The sequence below is a fragment of the Schistocerca cancellata genome, chromosome 1 (assembly GCF_023864275.1).
Source record: "Schistocerca cancellata isolate TAMUIC-IGC-003103 chromosome 1, iqSchCanc2.1, whole genome shotgun sequence".
Classification (NCBI taxonomy): Eukaryota; Metazoa; Arthropoda; class Insecta; order Orthoptera; family Acrididae; genus Schistocerca; species Schistocerca cancellata.
Window position 1 is genome coordinate 255,729,071 of NC_064626.1, and position 18,521 is coordinate 255,747,591.

An 18,521-nucleotide genomic window follows, 5' to 3' on the forward strand; every position below is an offset into this window, starting at 1 on the left:
GGTGTATCTAAATTTTCCCTAACATATTAATCTGATGGAGTATTAGGGTTAGGGTGAACCACTGATTGATCTGATAGTACTCGCACGACTTGTGCAGAAGTACTAGAATTAAACTCAGCTATAGAGACAGATTTTTGGACGCTGGAGGTGACCATTGCTTTAGGGGCAGCTTCGGAACTTGTCCAGAACAGCAAGCAATTGCGAAGATTCCGTTGTAGTCACTGAAGCGGACCGTGGGCATGGCAGTGCAGTAGTTTATGGGCCGCCATTCTGGCGGCTAGCCTTGTTCCGCTGTAATCCAAGAAAGAGTGTGGAAACGCCGTGGATGAATGCGAAATGACACTTCTTTAGAAATTGGCGGCGCCGGGCATCCTGGTGCCAGCCTAACCACTTTGTTAGTGAGTAGACATGTTGTGGGAGCCTGGTTTCCTTACCCCGTGTGCGGGTCCTGGTGCAGCGGGGTCAGGCTGGTGCCTCCCTAATGCTTTTATTAGAAGAACAGCGTACCTCGGAACGACGAATGTCTCCAGATGTCGTGTTTCTTAGATGCCACCATGCCCCGCCAAAACGGCGCCCACTAAATGGTTTTAAAGACTAGACGAAGTTTGTTGCCATTAGGAAGCTTCCCTTATCTTGTGAAATGCGCCGGGCGTTTGGTTGCAGGACCTCCAGGCATTGCCTGCTGTTTTTTCAGAGAACAGAATGTGTACTGCACTGCAATGATTGGTTAAGAAAGATCAGGTCTCCTTGCTAGAAAACATGATAGGCACAGTAACCACTGCTGGACCATGACAGGTTTATTGAAGAATATCGGGGGGAACGGCTGTTTTTCGGAAGGTTTCGAGCAAAACGGAGAGGCAGGGACTTGCTTCTCGGCCGTCATGGAGTACAGTCACTAGAGCTCATATGTTTATATGGAGAGAGCAGATAGTTGTAAACACGTCCCGACACACGGACGAAACTTTATATTTTCGTGGACGTGAGACAACCACCGGTGAACATAGGATCATCTGCCGCAGTACGACGCTTGGCAGCGTCTGCACGCAGATGACAGTATCTCGTGTTTCGCCAGCTATATCGGTAAAGTGGCGTAGCTTCTGCAAATTCAGAAGCTTCTCAATCATTTTCACGACCATCTCTTTTCATACCAGCATTGTACTTGCAATAGTCATTCCCAGTGTCTACTGTATGCTTAATTGTATCTTGACACGAGAGACCAATCAATGGAACGATACAGCAGTGTGTGCTTGCCTATATTGACATCCTTCCACTCACAGTAGCAAGTCTCATCTATACGTAAATCCAGTTAGGTTCCCCAAGTCTATTGCCAACCAACCTGAGTTCATGTTAATGAAATGTTACACAGTTGAAGTTTCTATTTATATGTTTGTTCTCTCTCGACCTTGATATTAGTTAATAAAGCTCTTTGTGATACTGTAGTTCCTTGTTATTAATTTTTCAGTGACACCCTCTCTCATTCCCTATGAAGTCATTTATTTTATTTTTTGGGTTTGAAGTAATTAAATCAAAGTTATGTCTAGTTAGCCAACTCAGGAGTGATCCACACACAGTTCACTGTTTAATGTCAGATTTCCTTTCGTTATCAATAAATGTGGCACCTCTTGGGTATGGTGTTTATGACCTTTTAGTCGTTTGGCGGATAGGGAACTGCCGCCAACATTAGTTTGCAACCCTCCACTCATCTCCAAACTGAGGAAACCCAATCAGCTCTGGGAACAATGCTGCAAATTGTGAGCTCTGCTTGCACCCCACTTGCAAGACCAGCAACCTTCATTACCTCCGACAGTAGCCTGTATGAAATGACAATGGACTCAGAATCTGTAACTCTGACGTCGTTCGTGCCAATGTGAGCTTAGACATACAGATTATTGCACCCTGCATGCTCCACATTTCGGATGAGGCCCCCTGGCTGACATAGCGAGTGCACACTGGCTTTCTTTCTAGTTCCCTAAAAGCTGAAAAATGCTATTATCGAAATATCTACTGTAAATTACGAGCCCTGATACTGAACGATTAATGGCAAAGGCGGATCTTTCATCTCTAATTTAGCTGAAAAATTGCAGAAAATATTGATAGAGTTGCTATAACGTTTTAGGTCATCGATAGCAGTCAACTATCCGAGTTTTTTTTCATGATACCGTTATACACAACCTTTGTGGTCAATTCTCCTTAGAAATTCCACAACTGATATTTGTCCAAATTTTCATAGCCAAACGAAGGGCGTGAAATGGGCAAATGGGGTATCGAAGTCGCCAGTGTGAAGTCAAGTTCTGCAAACAAAGATTTAAATGATTGAAAGTAATTAGGGTAATTAAGAAAAACTTAAATAATCCAATGAGGGAGAAATTTGTCAGAATTTTTCTACTCAAATGAGCAACGAGAAAACGAAATATGTGTTCTCAAATTGACCAGCATAAGGCCAAGTTTTGTAAAATTATTATTTAAGTGCTTGAAACTAACCATGCTAGTTAAGAAAAACTTATTTATTTATTTGAGGGAAAACTGAAATATTTGAGCCACAGTGCTGCTGCCTTTGTAAATGAAGTGTCAAAAAAATCAAATCACAACATAAATTGAATGTTCTGTCTTTTTCATGATCCATATTCTTATAGTAATAGTAACCGACACATGAAAAAAGCATAAAAAACAACAGTGAAATATTTTTTGAGACAATTTGCCTACAATTAAGTAAAATGTAGATTAGAGCAATATTTGACACGCCATTAAATGATGTCGAAATTACTTACAGAAAATAGTATGCTGATTGAGAATTTAAAGCTCAGTGTTCAGCTTAGAATCTTCGAATTTTAAAGGGTAGCACAGAATATTTGTCTGATGGAATTTAACTCATTGGACTTCTTGCGCCATTGACAAATGACAGTCTCATCTGCTGTACATGTCACTCTGCAGTACTTCATGTGCTTCCCAAACCTAACTTTTTTCTTCCTTTTAGATAAGTCATATCACAAAACATTTGACTGGATATTTTAGTTTTTATTTTCATTTATTAATCTTGATGGGAGTGGTGCTGAAGCAATGCTACAAAGCTGTCCAGACGAGTTACAATCCAGCAACAACTCTTTGGTTCCATCCTATTGCACATCAGGTCTTCCCCCAAACCTCCCAACTTTCCTTCCCCTCCAAATTTCCCCATTACTTTTCTCCTTATACATTACATCGCCTTGTCTCCATCGAACCTTCACATCACATCCCCCCCCCCCCCTAAACCTTTATTTACCCCCACATCCTAGGACCTTACAAAACCTCTAACCTACCCTCTCCTAGCTCTATTCTTTGCCATTGTAGGTCCTTCCAAAACCAATTTATGGACAGTGCTCCTTTTCTAACATTTTCCTCCTTTCTCTTCTGTTTCTGTTTCAAAACGAGCAGGGAAGTCAGCAGCAATATTTTTTTAGATAGCATCAAAGAAAATAATTACTTCAATATAAACACACGTGTAAGTATCTCACACTTGAATCAAATTCAATAAACGTATGTAACTGAAGTTTTTCCACTGAATGTTAACTGCCGATAGCCCACCACGGCCTTGAAGAGGGGTGAAAGAGAGGTCAAACAACAATGAAGGTGAAAACAGGCGCCAACTGGGAGATGATTCATGACAAATAAACATAGCATGTATGAGAAATGGTGCTACTAGTTTGATCTAGAGAATGGTAGACAGTTCACAACGATCCACATTGCATTTCTACCGATATCAAAACATGTGAAGTACAGCCATAAAGGTTGCTTGATGTCTGTTGTGGCTATTAACCCACGCAACAGTCTACCGTCATATTGCATCCCGAATGCGCTAATGCAATGCCATGATTTCACAGTCTTCCATTTGCGCACAAAGACTCTTTGAATCTTGTACCGAACTTTGATGTACAAGAGCGTTCAGGTGCTTGAAAGTCTAGTGGATTTACCTGCAGAGAAGAGGCCAGAGAATTGGTCTGCCCCTTCCAATACATCTGTCACTGTGTGTGTTACTTAGAAACCGATACATATTAATGCTGAAATGGGGATGAGCTTCCTGGTGCATTAATTAAATGTTTCGCTGCAGTGATAAAAGCACATCTTCTAGGAAAACAGGTGAAGTACCTGTAAGAAAGCATCCTGTTTTCAGCGTTGGTGAAAATATCTAGGATTTAACAAACTGTCAACCAGACGTCACAAAGACGACATCTTGAATATTTCAAGGCAGAAAGAGTTCCATGTGGCATTCTAGTACATTCTATTCCAATGTGTTTCTAAATATTAATATACTACAAAATGTTTAGGAACCTAGTTCTAAAATAGAGCCAAAGCGTTTCTGGGGCTATATCCATGTAACATATTTCTCTCTCCTCTTTGTGAGTACAATTTTATTATGCCATGTCAGTATTACGGCTTGTACTAAGCGTAGCCATTAAGCTATAATAACTCTGAAAAAATTGAGCTGCGACCATGAAAGATGATGACATATTCATCCTGCAGTGAATCAATTTTCCCAAACGATGACTGACATGGTGGAGACCTTGGTTGCAGGAATCAGCATTCCGACAGTTTAGGAAACGCTCCACCACGATATCTACGTCGTCGTCATTCTGGAAATGCTTGACACGCAATGGTTCAAATGGCTCTGAGCACTATGGGACTTAACTTCTGAGGTCATCAGTCCCCTAGAACTTAGAACTACTTAAACCTAACTAACCTAAGGACATCACACACATCCATGCCCGAGGCAGGATTCGAACCTGCGATCGTAGCGGACGCGCGGTTCCGGACTGTAACGCCTAGAACCGCTCGGCCACACCGGCCGGCGTGTCAATCAATGGTTTCTTCGTATAAGGAGAGAGGGAGAAGTAGCTGGATACGACGTCAGGATGACCACATTTTGATTACTGAAAGAATCAGCATGTGTGATCGTGTCTTGTGGAGAATGAGCTGTTTCGTTGGAAAAATTGATGGAAACGATTTATAAGGTTTTCAAACTTTGGGAAACACTCATACAGTTTCTAGTTGTAAGAAACAGAGAAGCTCCCTCCTCTAGCAGGTGAGCATTTCCCTCCGTCAAGCCTTAATTCAAATTTTGTACCTTTTCAATTTTTACGAAAGTTGGTTCACTTTTAGAAGACGTCTATTACGACAAAAAATGGTTTTGTATTTAGAAAACTTTCTGTATACTTGTTAAATACAAACACAACATTTTGTTTATAATGTCAGTGAATATGGGATAGTAAGATTTCGTAAATCCCTCAATCTGTAACAAAGAATTTCGCTTCGTTATTGTTAATATTCCTTTTAGGTACTTAACTGAAAAGACCGTATAATGAAGACTTGTTTTGTTTTTCTCATGCTTCCACTGCTGTCAAACAGACATAGGTGTGCTAGACAATTCGTACGTTAACCACTCTTTTAACTTATCAGGTGAATGAATGATTTGCAATATTCTCTGTCAAGTCTGTCCTACCCTGGACCACTTATGTGTCAGAGGTTCAAATTTTGTAGACAAAGTTCCTATTGTTTGAAGAACTTGTTCACCAACTCACACAACTTCGTGGCGTTTTACGTCCTCAGAAGCAACTAATCCAGATGTTACTGACTACAACTGTTTCATGTACAAAACGAGAGTGTTGTTGCAGTCATAAGTGAAATGTTCTGCGAATTTTTTCATAAATTTCTGTCTTCCCATTTCACAGTCAAAATGTTGATAACTGGAGACAGAATGTACATTTCAGGACTGTTCCTTTGCTTAACACATGTGACGGGCTTTTGGTATACCACAAATTCAACTGTTCAACACACTGTAGGTGATATCTCTGTCATGTGGAACACCCCCAACACTCTTCAAGTTCTTCATATAATAGTTTTTGGAGCGCTTTTGTCCTTCAAGATCTAAGACACTTTTTTAGCACGTATGAAACAGTCTTCTTTGAAATTGAATGGATAAGAGGAAGGCGACCTTAAACTTCCGTAGCTTACTTGTGCAGCTTTCCGGTTGCTTGTGCAGCTTAATACTTTCACGTTGACATATCTTTATTCACTTCAATCATTTCAACGTTTTGTAGAAGACTGTGAGCCTCATCCTTCCGTTCCTTGCCGAGACGTGTCAAAGTTTCCATCTCTTCTTCACTTTTGACAGCTCTCTTTCTGGAACAGATTTAGCGCAAATGAAACAGGCAATAGACTCCAGTGTTATTCTTCTCTGCCTCCACAGAAAAGATAGTAAGAAGAAACAATAGCTGAACTGTTTCGCATGGCTTACGTAAGTACACGATGCAAACTGTATTATACTGGAAACGTATAGCGGAAAACGGCAACGACTGTGGTAGGGGATCGGTGAGTGAATGGGAACTTGCCGTTTTCATCGTTGTGGAACTAACCCCGATGTCAGAAATACTTAGCTAGGACTGTAGATATTTTTAAAAATATAGGGAATCCGATATAGCGATATTTTAAACGATATCGAAATGGCCCCCGAAATATCTAAAGACCTAACGCTATGACATATCGACGGAAAAATTATCGACGTACCGGGAAAAAAGTAGCTTGTACACTGTAAATATACAGCCAGTTCTAGAGCCGTATATTTAAGTTTTGATTTATTATTAGATATTATGTACATCAACAAGCTAGCAGCCTGCTTATCCCCCTCAAAGCAAGAATTGAAATGAAAACGATGCACGTTCACCTGGCGTTAACTACTTTGCTAACCATAGCAAGTGCAGGTAAGTGGCACAATAAAAGGTGTCCGATGTGTCCGTCGTTCCGTTTCGTCTCATATCGGATTTGTCCGGAACACCTCATGTCAACTTTCTTGGTTTTTCGTTTCTGCAAACGCCAGCGACGTAGCAGTTGAATTGTCAAAATCTTATTTGTGCCATCTATACTGATAGTCAAAGAGAAACACGGGACGTGATGAAAGATCAAAAAGTAGTATGACCACCACACAATGAAAACGAAATTACGTTCTACTACGATTTCAAAAGAACAACTTCAAATATTTATCGAAAATTACGAAAAAAATGTATTACATAAAAGCAATATCGCCACTATATATGGCCATTTTGACGTCGATATATCCATATATGGAAAAAACTTCCGTTACTATACGTCGATATTTTTTGGAAAAATATAGACGTAACGATATATCGATATTTCATCAACAGCCCGTACTAAAAAAACACAATAAATTTCATCAAGTTGAAAATATAGGATATTTTTGCATATAATTTATTACTGTTTTCATTTACACAACTAATCACTCTCATCCCTAACTATTCCCAACTATTTGTATAGCTTAAAATATGCACGAAACCTTTTTGTATAGAGTTTACTGTAATTACAGTGACCTTCTAAAAATGAACCATTTTGTGCATAATTAAAAAAAACCGAAGGAATTTACTTGTGGTGGGGGCAAAAGAGGGTCGGATCTTCCATAAGGACGGGGAAGGTTGGGAGGAAGAAACTTTTCTGTTTCTTACTACTATACTGTACGAGTATTTTTACGAAGTTTCGATACTTATCTCCCACATTTGCTGTCTTTTTTTATCTAATTTACCTGCGGTATTTGGACAGTCCCCGGTAACCTCGTCAGGAAATTTCGGTAGTACGCACCTGAGAGGATTTACCCCTTGAAAGCACTTCGCGGCAATCCCCCCCAGAAAAGAGAAAAAAAAAAAAACACCATTACTTTCGCCTCGTCACTAGGTGGACCTAGTGACCAAGCAGCACTCGAGCATTGCGGTGAGGCGGCTAAAACAGTTATCTGGATAGGTGTAACAGAGCTGCATGTCCACTCCTCTCTTCGTTTCGCTGGCCTTTTGAGTAGCCTTCAACATTCGCGGAACTCGGCAGGTGGCGAAGTCCTGTTCAAAATTCCATGCGAGAAGTTGAAATCTGACACCTCACTGATTTTCACTTTTCCCGCTATCGCCTCGATTGTGATACGCTGGACTTCCAACACCAGTGTCTCCACTTCTGCAGCGACTACTTGGTCGTCACAGAGAGACGGTTTACCACTCCGTTGTCGTCATTTGTATGGCCGCACTGGTGGCCCCTGCGCCACCTGATCAACATCCCTTATAACTATAAATTGCTGACGTATAGCTTTACCAAAGCAGCGCTGATTATTGCAGCGTTGTTCGGATGCAGATACTTCACTTTAACAACGGACAGCGCTATTATGTTGGTTGGTTGGTTGTTTGGGGAAGGAGACCAGACAGCGTGGTCATCGGTCTCATCGGATTAGGGAAGGATGGGGAAGGAAGTCGGCCGTGCCCTTTCAGAGGAACCATCCCGGCATTTGCCTGGAGTGATTTAGGGAAATCACGGAAAACCTAAATCAGGATGGCCGGACCCGGGATTGAACCGTCGTCCTCCCGAATGCGAGTCCAGTGTCTAACCACTGCGCCACCTCGCTCGGTCCGCTATTATGTTTTGGTTTATCTACGGCATGCTATAATATGGTGGCGTGGAGATTTCAGTGTGTACCTGAACGGTAGACTTGTACCTGCAAACAAATTAGTTATGGAAATTTGCTCTTTCAGTGTGATAATGGAGCCTTTTCACTACCCCTTGTAACGTACGGCGCGCCAGATTGTAGAAGTTAATCGTGATTTTCGTCTTTAATTTCCAGGGGCTTCGTCGACCCGATGTATACAGCGTACGCGTCTTCTCCGAGGTTCACAACCGGTACGCCAAGACGCTGATGACCACCAGAGTGGCCAACCCAGCGCGCCGCGCTCAAGAGATAACCTTTGACGCCGTTCTACCAGACAAGGCCTTCATCTCTGGCTTCGTCATGTGAGTCCACTGAAGCAGCACAAGTTGCCGACGCCGCTCGCTTCACCGCCTTGGATGGTCCCCGTCGTTTTTGCTACATGCTGCGTGTAACGAGAAGAACGGACGATTACTTCTTTTTGGTTCTTTATTCGTATTGTTTCCTATAGTACAGGTAGACCCTGAACAAAGACTGAAAAATTTTGGCTTTCTCAGTTTCAAGATACATAGAATCAAAATATTAAATTAAATAGGCAAATAAAAGAAAGCTTAGTCGGTCTACCAGTCGCTGCTGTTCTCGGAAAGTGATGAAAGTTTGAATGCTAGAAAGAAAATCACGAATATTCTCGTATTGAAGTTATTGTTTCGAAACTCTGCTCAAAAATCATGTTGTAACGGGGGATCATACCACTATTTGAGCATTACGAATAGTCAGTGCTAAAGGGTGAAAACTGAGGTTGAAGAACTCTATTTTTTGTATTAATTTGTCTGTTTTCAAGCACTACGTGCAAATAAAGGCATATTACGCTGACACAGGCAGCAGATCATCTACTTTCTTCTTTTATAGTATATTATGAATCAACGGTTCTTAAATTACATCTGTTATAAAAGAGCCAGCCGAGGTGGCCGAGCGGTTCTAGGCGCTACGGTCTGGAACCGCACGACCGCTACGGTCGCAGGTTCGAATCCTGCCTCGGGCATGGATGTGTGTGATGTCCTTAGGTTGGTTAGGTTTAAGTAGTTCTAAGCTCTAGGGGTCTGATGACCTCAGAAGTTAAGTCCCATAGTGCTCGGACCCATTTGAACCATTTTTGTCATAAAAGAGACTAAACAAATACCAAAAAATACCAGTTATTCAGAACTAATTTATCGGTATCTATTTTAACCAGTCGGTTTTCCCGTTTCTAGTCCGGCAGTGGTAAACAGTTCCTCTCCTCACTCACTTCTGCAAGAGGCTGCAATACTAGCCGCATGAAAATATTGCCTTATAAGTAGACCCCAGTGTTAACGTTGTTCTGCTATTTTTCTTTGTTCACCATTTATAAACTGACATTTCCATTTACTTCTGTATTCTAACACTAGTGTGAAAATGGAAAATTCTAGTGAAATGCACATACACACGTGACATCCGTATTGTAAACAAGAAAGTAGCGAGAAAGCCCTAGAGTCGGCGAAATTTTATATGCATAAAGCAAAACGCGTATCATGACGAAAAAAAAAATACTTTCAGAGTTGTATGCACAGAGCTTAAACTTCAGCTGCATATACAATGGACACACAAATGAAGTGTGACAAATGAAGTGTGACAAATATTGTTGTGAAAGCTTCTGTACGCTGACAATAAGAGGCGATTTATAATACTTACAGCACTTGAATCTCGTCCCTTTGCAATTGCAATTTTGACGCAATTGTGTTCTTGAAAATTTATTTACAACAAACAATGGAAGAGGAGAAGGAGGAGGAGATTAGGGTTTAACGTCCCGTCGACAACGAGGCCATTAGAGCACATGCATAGATTAGAGAAGGATTGGGGAGGAAATCGGCCGTGCCCCTTCAAAGGAACCATTCCGGTAGTTGTCTGAAGCGATCTAGGGAAATCAAGGAAAACCTAAATCAAGATGGCGGACGCGGGTTTGAACCGTCGCCCTCCCGAATGCGAGTCCAATGTGCTGACCACTGTACCATATCGGTCGGTTTTTAGAACAGTGCATACTTTTCTGCTATAAAGTGAGTCACAAGGCACACTCGTCTAGCTGCTGCATTCCTGCCGTGCATATTCTTCACAGATGCTGACAGTACAGCGAATTGTATTCACAAATGCACCACCACCACCCTGCCCACTTCAACAACAACGTCTTAGACAGGCCAAAACCGTGGAATTTATCTCTCGAACCACAGTATAATGTAGGACCACAGCATAACAGTCGACCTAGCACATTTTCTACATGGGAAAAGTTTCATTTTGAGTGTATTCCCTCATGGAACAACACACGGTTACCACAATATACGTGAAGTGTCGATTGACAGAGGTCTGTACGTCTGTGGAAATCCGCAGATACGTATGTCGTATATCAGCAGATATCTGCAGTATTATTCATTTTTTGCGGATACAACTCTGAACCACTGCAGACATCCTTGGGTCCACCAGTAGATGTCTGCAAAATAAATTACTTTGTGGTTTAAATTTACAAACTAGCTAATATTACGATTCTTATCGCTAAAGTCATTATTAATACCGACAGCAACGGATTGTAGCTAATTGGTCTGAATGAGCAGTGCGAGGATGTCGCAACTGCTTTGTTTACATTTAGAAAGGCTAAAGATGGCGACGTGATGATATCCTGATTTTCTTCGCAGCTACACTTACATCCTAATTCTATCGTGTTTTGTTTAAATTAACAGTGAACACTTACGTAACTATCAACAGCTGCCACAAAACGATATTAAGGCTGTTCTAAGACACTCCATCCATTTTAATAATAAAAACTTGATCCAATTAAGCTCTATTCTTTTTATTATCTATATGAATGGCCAATTTCAACACCTGGGTCATTTTTAAACACGTATCTCAAGCTTTCAGTTTTATTTCACATTGTAATACATCACAGGTGCATGTGGACAGGAATACGTCGTACCTCTGTGCATATGTGACACATTGGGATTTTTGCTTATTGGTGTGACCCCTATTTGTGTACAATGTAACTTTCGACATAGCATCAGTCATGTTATTAATTTTTATCTTAGATAGTTTTGCAAGTGCACAATATAACGCTTATTACACAGAGGAGAGCATCATTTTAACATTGTTTAACCTGATGATTAATTAATGTTCATTTTATAGACGAATTATATGAATAACATTTAATATTATGTTGCGATACCTGGTAACAGGAATTCATTTGACTTGCCAATGTTGATGGAAATATTGTACAGAAAACTTCACAATATCTGTCGAGATAGTTACGATGGGAAACTGTAACTTAAGGAACGTATGAAGAACATGAGAGACCATGTTGTATTGAAATCTGGTCACGATCGGCCGCTACGTTCCCGGGTTCGATTACCGGCGGGGTCAGGGATTTTCTCTGCCTCGTGATGACTGGGAGTTGTGTGATGTCCTTAGGTTAGTTAGGTTTAAGTAGTTCTAAGTTCTAGGGGACTGATGACCTAGATGTTGAGTCCCATAGTGCTCAGAGCCATTTGAACCATTTTTTTTCGGCCGCTACGTTCTTAGTCTATGGAATTCAAATTACGAAGTCCGACTTCAGCTGACGAAACTTCAGGCCAGGCATTAGCATACTGCCAGAGCTCCAACCTACCGATCAGACTAGAAGGCTTCACAAAACTTGTAATAACAGGCTTGTGGATGAGGACAAGAAACACGCAGCTGCGGATTGTATTTTTCTTATCCGCGCAGACGTGTAGCGATGGAACGTAGTCTGCAATGCGGATGGGAGCATTTAACTACACTACTGGCCATTAAAATTGCTACACCAAGAAGAAATGCAGATGTTAAAACATTGGACAAATACATTATACTAGAACTGACATGTGATTAGATTTTCACGCAATTTGGGTGCATAGATCCTGAGAAATCAGTACCCAGAACAACCACCTCTGATCTCAATAACGGCCTTGATACGTCTGGGCATTGAGTCAAACAGAGCTTGGATGGCGTGTGCAGGTACAGCTGCCCATGCAGCTTCAACACGATAACACAGTTCATCAAGAGTAGTGACTGGCGTATTGTGACGAGCCAGTTGCTCGCCCACCATTGACCAGACGTTTTCAGTTGGTGAGAGATCTGGAGAATGTGCTGGCCAGGGCAGCAGTCGAACATTTTCTGTATCCAGAAAGGTCCGTACAGGACCTGCAATATGCGGTTGTGCATTATCCTGCTGAAATGTAGGGTTTCGCGGGGATCGAATGCAGGGTAGAGCCACGGATCGTAACACATCTGAAATGTAACGTCCACTGTTCAAAGTGCCGTCAATGCGAACAAGAGGTGACCGAGGCGTGTAACCAATGGCACCCCATACCATCACGCAGGGTGATACGCCAGTATGGCGATGACGAATACGCCTTTCCAATGTGCGTTCACCGCTATGTCGCCAAACACGGATGTGACCATCATGATGCTGTAAACAGAACCTCGATTCATCCGAAAAAATGACGTTTTGCCATTCGTGCACCCAGGTTCGTCGTTGAGCACACCATCGCAGGCGCTCCTGTCTGTGATGCAGCGTCAAGGGTAACCGCCCCGCCATGGTCTCCGAGCTGATAGTCCATGCTGCTGCAAACGTCGTCGAACTGTTCGTGCAGATGGTTGTTTTCTTTCTAACGTCCCCATCTGTTGACTCAGGGATCGAGACGTGGCTGCATGATCCTTTACAGCCATGCGGGTAAGATGCCTGTCATCTCGACTGCTAGTGATACGAGGCCGTTGGGATGCAGCACGGCGTTCCGTATTACCCTCCTGAACCCACCGATTCCATATTCTGCTAACAGTCATTGGATCTCGACCAATGCGAGCAGCAATGACGCGATACGATAAACAGCATTCGCGTAGGGTACAATCCGACCTTTACGTTATGGTACGTATTTCTCCTCGTTACACGAGGCATCATAGCAACGTTTCACTAGGCAACGCCGTTTAAATGCGGTTTGTGTATGAGAAATCAGTTGGAAACTTTCCTCATGTCAGCATATTGTAGGTGTGAATGCTCTGAAAAGCTAATCATTTGCGTATCACAGCATCTTCTTCCTGTCGGTTAAATTTCGTGTCTGTAGCACGTCATCTTCGTGGTGTATCAATTTTAATGGCCAGTAGTGTACATTACCGATGCAACTAGGATTATGATCGTCTATAATCTTTCGAACTTGCAATAAATTGCATGGCATTAATAGTTTGTGATTTTAATAGCCAATACTGTACATTACCGATCCAACTAGGATTATGATCGTCTATAATCTTTCGAACTTGCAGTAAATTGCATGGCATTAATAGTTTTTGACGCCAATGTGGTTGCAGTGAGATGGACGGCAAAGCGTACCACGCGTACGTGAAGGGCAAAGAGGAGGCTCGCAGAGAATACCATGAGGCGGTGGCGCAGGGTCGCGGAGCAGCACACGTGGCCGTCAGGTAAGTCTCTGGTCCACGTGGCGCCTAAGACCAGCAGTTGTCAGCCTGTGATACAGTCTCTTGTTGAATTTAAACACAGAACACTGTGTCTAGTCACTTTTTAAATGTTTATTTTATTCCCATAAACCAGTTTTTGAGCCTTCTCAGGCTCATCAGATGGGGCATGCAGCATATACGTTACATCTTTAATTTCATAGCGCGGTGGTATGCCTCTGTGATAATAAGATAGGGAACACTTAAAGGTTTCGACACGAATGGGAATTATACGTCAAGTTGTGCTCAGAAATGAATTCCATTATTTACTGTAGGATGGTCAACATTGTTATTAGTATTCATCTGACACCTTTCATTTTAACTGCCTGTTGACTTCGTATTGGTCACCACAAATAAGTTGTACAACTCACGTATATTACAAAGATCTTCACAATAAAAAGTAACATTTCTCTCTCAGAAACAGGTCTCTGGTTTTTATGCACATAGTATAATTGATGTGTGGGCAAACATATTGATCTAAAACGCTGTTAATACGAATCTTGGCGGACTTTTCGTGGCACCCAGTATTTATAGTGATAATAGGGAATTAAAATGGAGGCTTCCGTATGGACACTAAATACAATACCGCTCATACTGCTCTCGTAAATAACGGAATTCGTTTTTCTCACATCATTCTTATTCATGGTGACACACTAATCTGCTTCCTATCTTCCTGTCACGTAGCCAGTTCCCAGCATGAAACAAAACAAAAAACAAAACAAAATATGTAATTTACGTTTGACTACTGTGACGATGGGCCTGAAAATGCTCGTAAGCTGTGGTGATGAACAGTTATTTTGAAACAGACTAGTTGCAGCGGTTCTTTATTTGTATTCAATTACTACACAGTCACCTGATCTAAACTGTACAAGCCGGCCCTAGTGGCCGTGCGGTTCTAGGCGCTACAGTCTGGAGCCGAACGGCCACTGCGCTCGCAGGTTCGAATCCTGCCTCGGGCATGGATGTGTGTGATGTCCTTAGGTTAGTTAGGTTTAATTAGTTCTAAGTTCTAGGCGACTGATGACCTCAGAAGTTAAGTTGCATCGTGCTCAGAGCCATTTGAAACATTTTAAACTGTACATAGTCTATAAGCTGAAACAATTCGTTGTTAAGTGGTGAAACTGGACAAACACCAATACTAGGAGCTACGTGTACTACCAATATACATTCAGACCTGAAGAGCTAGTCCCATACAGTAAGGATAGTGGTTGACAGAACATCGTCGAAACTATATGACGCAACAGCAGCGGTAGTTGGACTGTTACTGCAAAGAAAACAAGCGAAACGTACACTGAACTTGTCACCGATTATTGTCATTATTTGCTTGACTGTAGAGCAGACTTATAAGTAACAAATGTTTTTAAAGAAGATTCGGCTTCTCAAACCTTTTCCAGAATACAAATTCAAAGTTTTATGAGACTATTTAAAACCATACTAAAGCGCTACTCTCCAAGCAGCGGCATTAAAGGCAGCCAGCTAAGATGGCATACAAGAAATTTGCCCGTCTCCTTTCTTAAATTTCTTTTCTTTATGCTACATCTTTCACTAAACACTCGTATGATGATCTTTCAGACATCCTGAGCGGTTATGAAATGCTAATCAACTATTCGTGCAGCTTCACACCAATTCGGGCCGGAATACGCCGAGTAATAAGTGTTCATTTAATCAAGACCCGTTTTTATAACTCAATTATACCTTTTCACGAATGTAATACTCAAAGTCAAAAGTCCCACACTCAAGAAATGAACTTGAAGCAGCAGATGCGGGATTGCACCGCCTTTCATGGCAATGTCCTGGTCGAGATAGTTTGCCATTACTTTCTTCCGATCTGTTACGAAGTGTCAAGCGCGTATCTGTGACGTGTGGATGGCCGTGACGAGTGTGTGAACTGTGTCGTATTGAAGTTAGAATGAACAGTCAAGATCCCAATACTATTCGTTTATTAACCGATTTCGTCATGTGTAAATGCCATCTTCAGAATTTTTTGCCCTGCAAGGGTAGGAATAGCACAGTTTACAAACAGTATTCTTACATGTGCCTTTAAGCTAAGATACAAAAAAGGTGTAGTGAAAATTACATACAGTATATGGCGTTAAAAAATAGAGAAGGGCTATATCGTTTACCCCTGTGGCCGGTGCTTGCGGCCCTCGATTGTTCCGCGATTCCATGATCGTACACTAACTATGGCTACGGAGTCACGGGCTAAATAGTGAGCAATTCGCGCTCTGACTATGGCTTACGTCATCATCAGTGAATGGCAAACGCTTCACAAGAGCTGTATGAAATTTGCATAGTAAGTAGCCCGCGTACGAGCACAAAAGATGTCAAACATTATCAAGCATAAGGCAAGTGGTCATTTACGTTAAAACAAAATAAAATAAACAAACTTATAAAACAACAAAAGAAGCAATGTAATCTATTGACACTGGTGTGCAAGATAAAAACATCGTTCTTCCCAGTGTTTTGTCGATACGAATAAAACGAGAGAGTGCTAATAATATGCATATAGATATGGCCGGTATTACACAATTTATTTGTCAAAGATTTGATCAAAGATGTGATCAAATATTCGTCAAATATATTTGGCAAAGATCTTTCACGTGGCTCTAAAAAGGGGTATTACATTGCCATCAAATTTTTCGTCAAAGTTCAAGATGGCGGACACCAATAACTTATTAACTGCATCAGTTGCTTGTATCACAATTGCACTGTGTGCACATGTGGAGGAGATGCGGGGGAAAGAAAGGAAACGTACCTGGGTGAAGCCGTGGGTTTTACGACGACACGATAAAAGCATTCAACAAAACTTGTTATGTGAGCTTATAGTAGAGGACGTTAAGAAGTGCATCAATTACTTACGAATGGATGAGCGTACATTTCAGTATGTGCTCAGTGAAGTGTTTCCTCATATCACAAAGCACAATACTCACTTAAGAACTGCTATATCTGCAGAAGAGAGGCTCACTGTAACACTCCCATTCCTTGCTACCGGAGAGGGTTAGGTTAGGTTAGGTCAGGTTAGGTCTCCAATTTTCTTAATCTATTTTTGTATTCAGGGCACCTCACGTTGTAAAGCGCCTCATCAGCTTCATACATATCTATTAATTTAGTAGTTGTCGGTACGCACCAATTGTATTTACCAGCAATGTTTATAAAAACACTACACACGACAGAACGCTGCAGCGATGCTACAGGGTGTTTCAAAAATGACCGGTATATTTGAAACGGCAATAAAAACTAAACGAGCAGCGATAGAAATACACCGTTTGTTGCAATATGCTTGGGACAACAGTACATTTTCAGGCAGACAAACTTTCGAAATTACAGTAGTTACAATTTTCAACAACAGATGGCGCTGCGGTCTGGGAAAAACTATAGTACGATATTTTCCACATATCCACCATGTGTAGCAATAATATGGCGTAGTCTCTGAATGAAATTACCCGAAACCTTTGACAACGTGTCTGGCGGAATGGCTTCACATGCAGATGAGATGTACTGCTTCAGCTGTTCAATTGTTTCTGGATTCTGGCGGTACACCTGGTCTTTCAAGTGTCCCCACAGAAAGAAGCCACAGGGGTTCATGTCTGGCGAATAGGGAGGCCAATCCACGCCGCCTCCTGTATGTTACGAATAGGCGAAAGCAATCACACGATCATCGAAATATTCATTCAGGAAATTAAAGACGTCGGCCGTGCGATGTGGCCGGGCACCATCTTGCATAAACCACGAGGTGTTCGCAGTGTCGTCTAAGGCAGTTTGTACCGCCACAAATTCACGAAGAATGTCCAGATAGCGTGATGCAGTAACCGTTTCGGATCTGAAAAATGGGCCAATGATTCCTTTGGAAGAAATGGCGGCCCAGACCAGTACTTTTTCAGGATGCAGGGACGATGGGACTGCAACATGGGGCTTTTCTGTTCCCCATATGCGCCAGTTCTGTTTATTGACGAAGCCGTCCAGGTAAAAATAAGCTTCGTCAGTAAACCAAATGCTGCCCACATGCATATCGCCGTCATCAATCCTGTGCACTATATCGTTAGCGAATGTCTCTCATGCAGCAATGGTAGCGGCGCTGAGGGGTTGCCATGTTTGAATTTTGTATGGATAGAGGTGTAAACTCTGGCGCATGAGACGATACGTGGACGTTGGCGTCATTTGTACCGCAGCTGCAACACGGCGAACGGAAACCCGAGGCCGCTGTTGGATCACCTGCTGCACTAGCTGTGCGTTGCCCTCTGTGGTTGCCGTACGCGGTTGCCCTACCTTTTCAGCACGTTCATCCGTCACGTCCCCAGTCCGTTGAAATTTTTCAAACAGATCCTTTATTGTATCGCTTTTCGGTCCTTTGGTTACATTAAACCTCCGTTGAAAACTTCGTCTTGTTGCAACAACACTGTGTTCTAGGCGGTGGAATTCCAACACCAGAAAAATCCTCTGTTCTAAGGAATAAACCATGTTGTCGACAGCACACTTGCACGTTGTGAACAGCACACGCTTACAGCAGAAAGAGGACGTACAGAATGGCGCACCCACAGACTGCGTTGTCTTCTATATCTTT

At 42.0% G+C, this 18,521-nt stretch overlaps 1 protein-coding gene across 1 annotated transcript in view; it reads left to right on the top strand.

The window, feature by feature from the left end:
• LOC126170695 (inter-alpha-trypsin inhibitor heavy chain H4-like) overlaps window positions 1-18,521 on the top strand; it is a 198,662-nt gene that overhangs the window by 68,722 nt on the left and 111,419 nt on the right. The window contains exons 2-3 of the mRNA XM_049920747.1: window positions 8,642-8,808; window positions 13,817-13,927. Of these exons, the coding sequence (XP_049776704.1) occupies window positions 8,642-8,808; window positions 13,817-13,927 (278 nt within the window). The remainder of the gene's footprint in view (window positions 1-8,641; window positions 8,809-13,816; window positions 13,928-18,521) is intronic.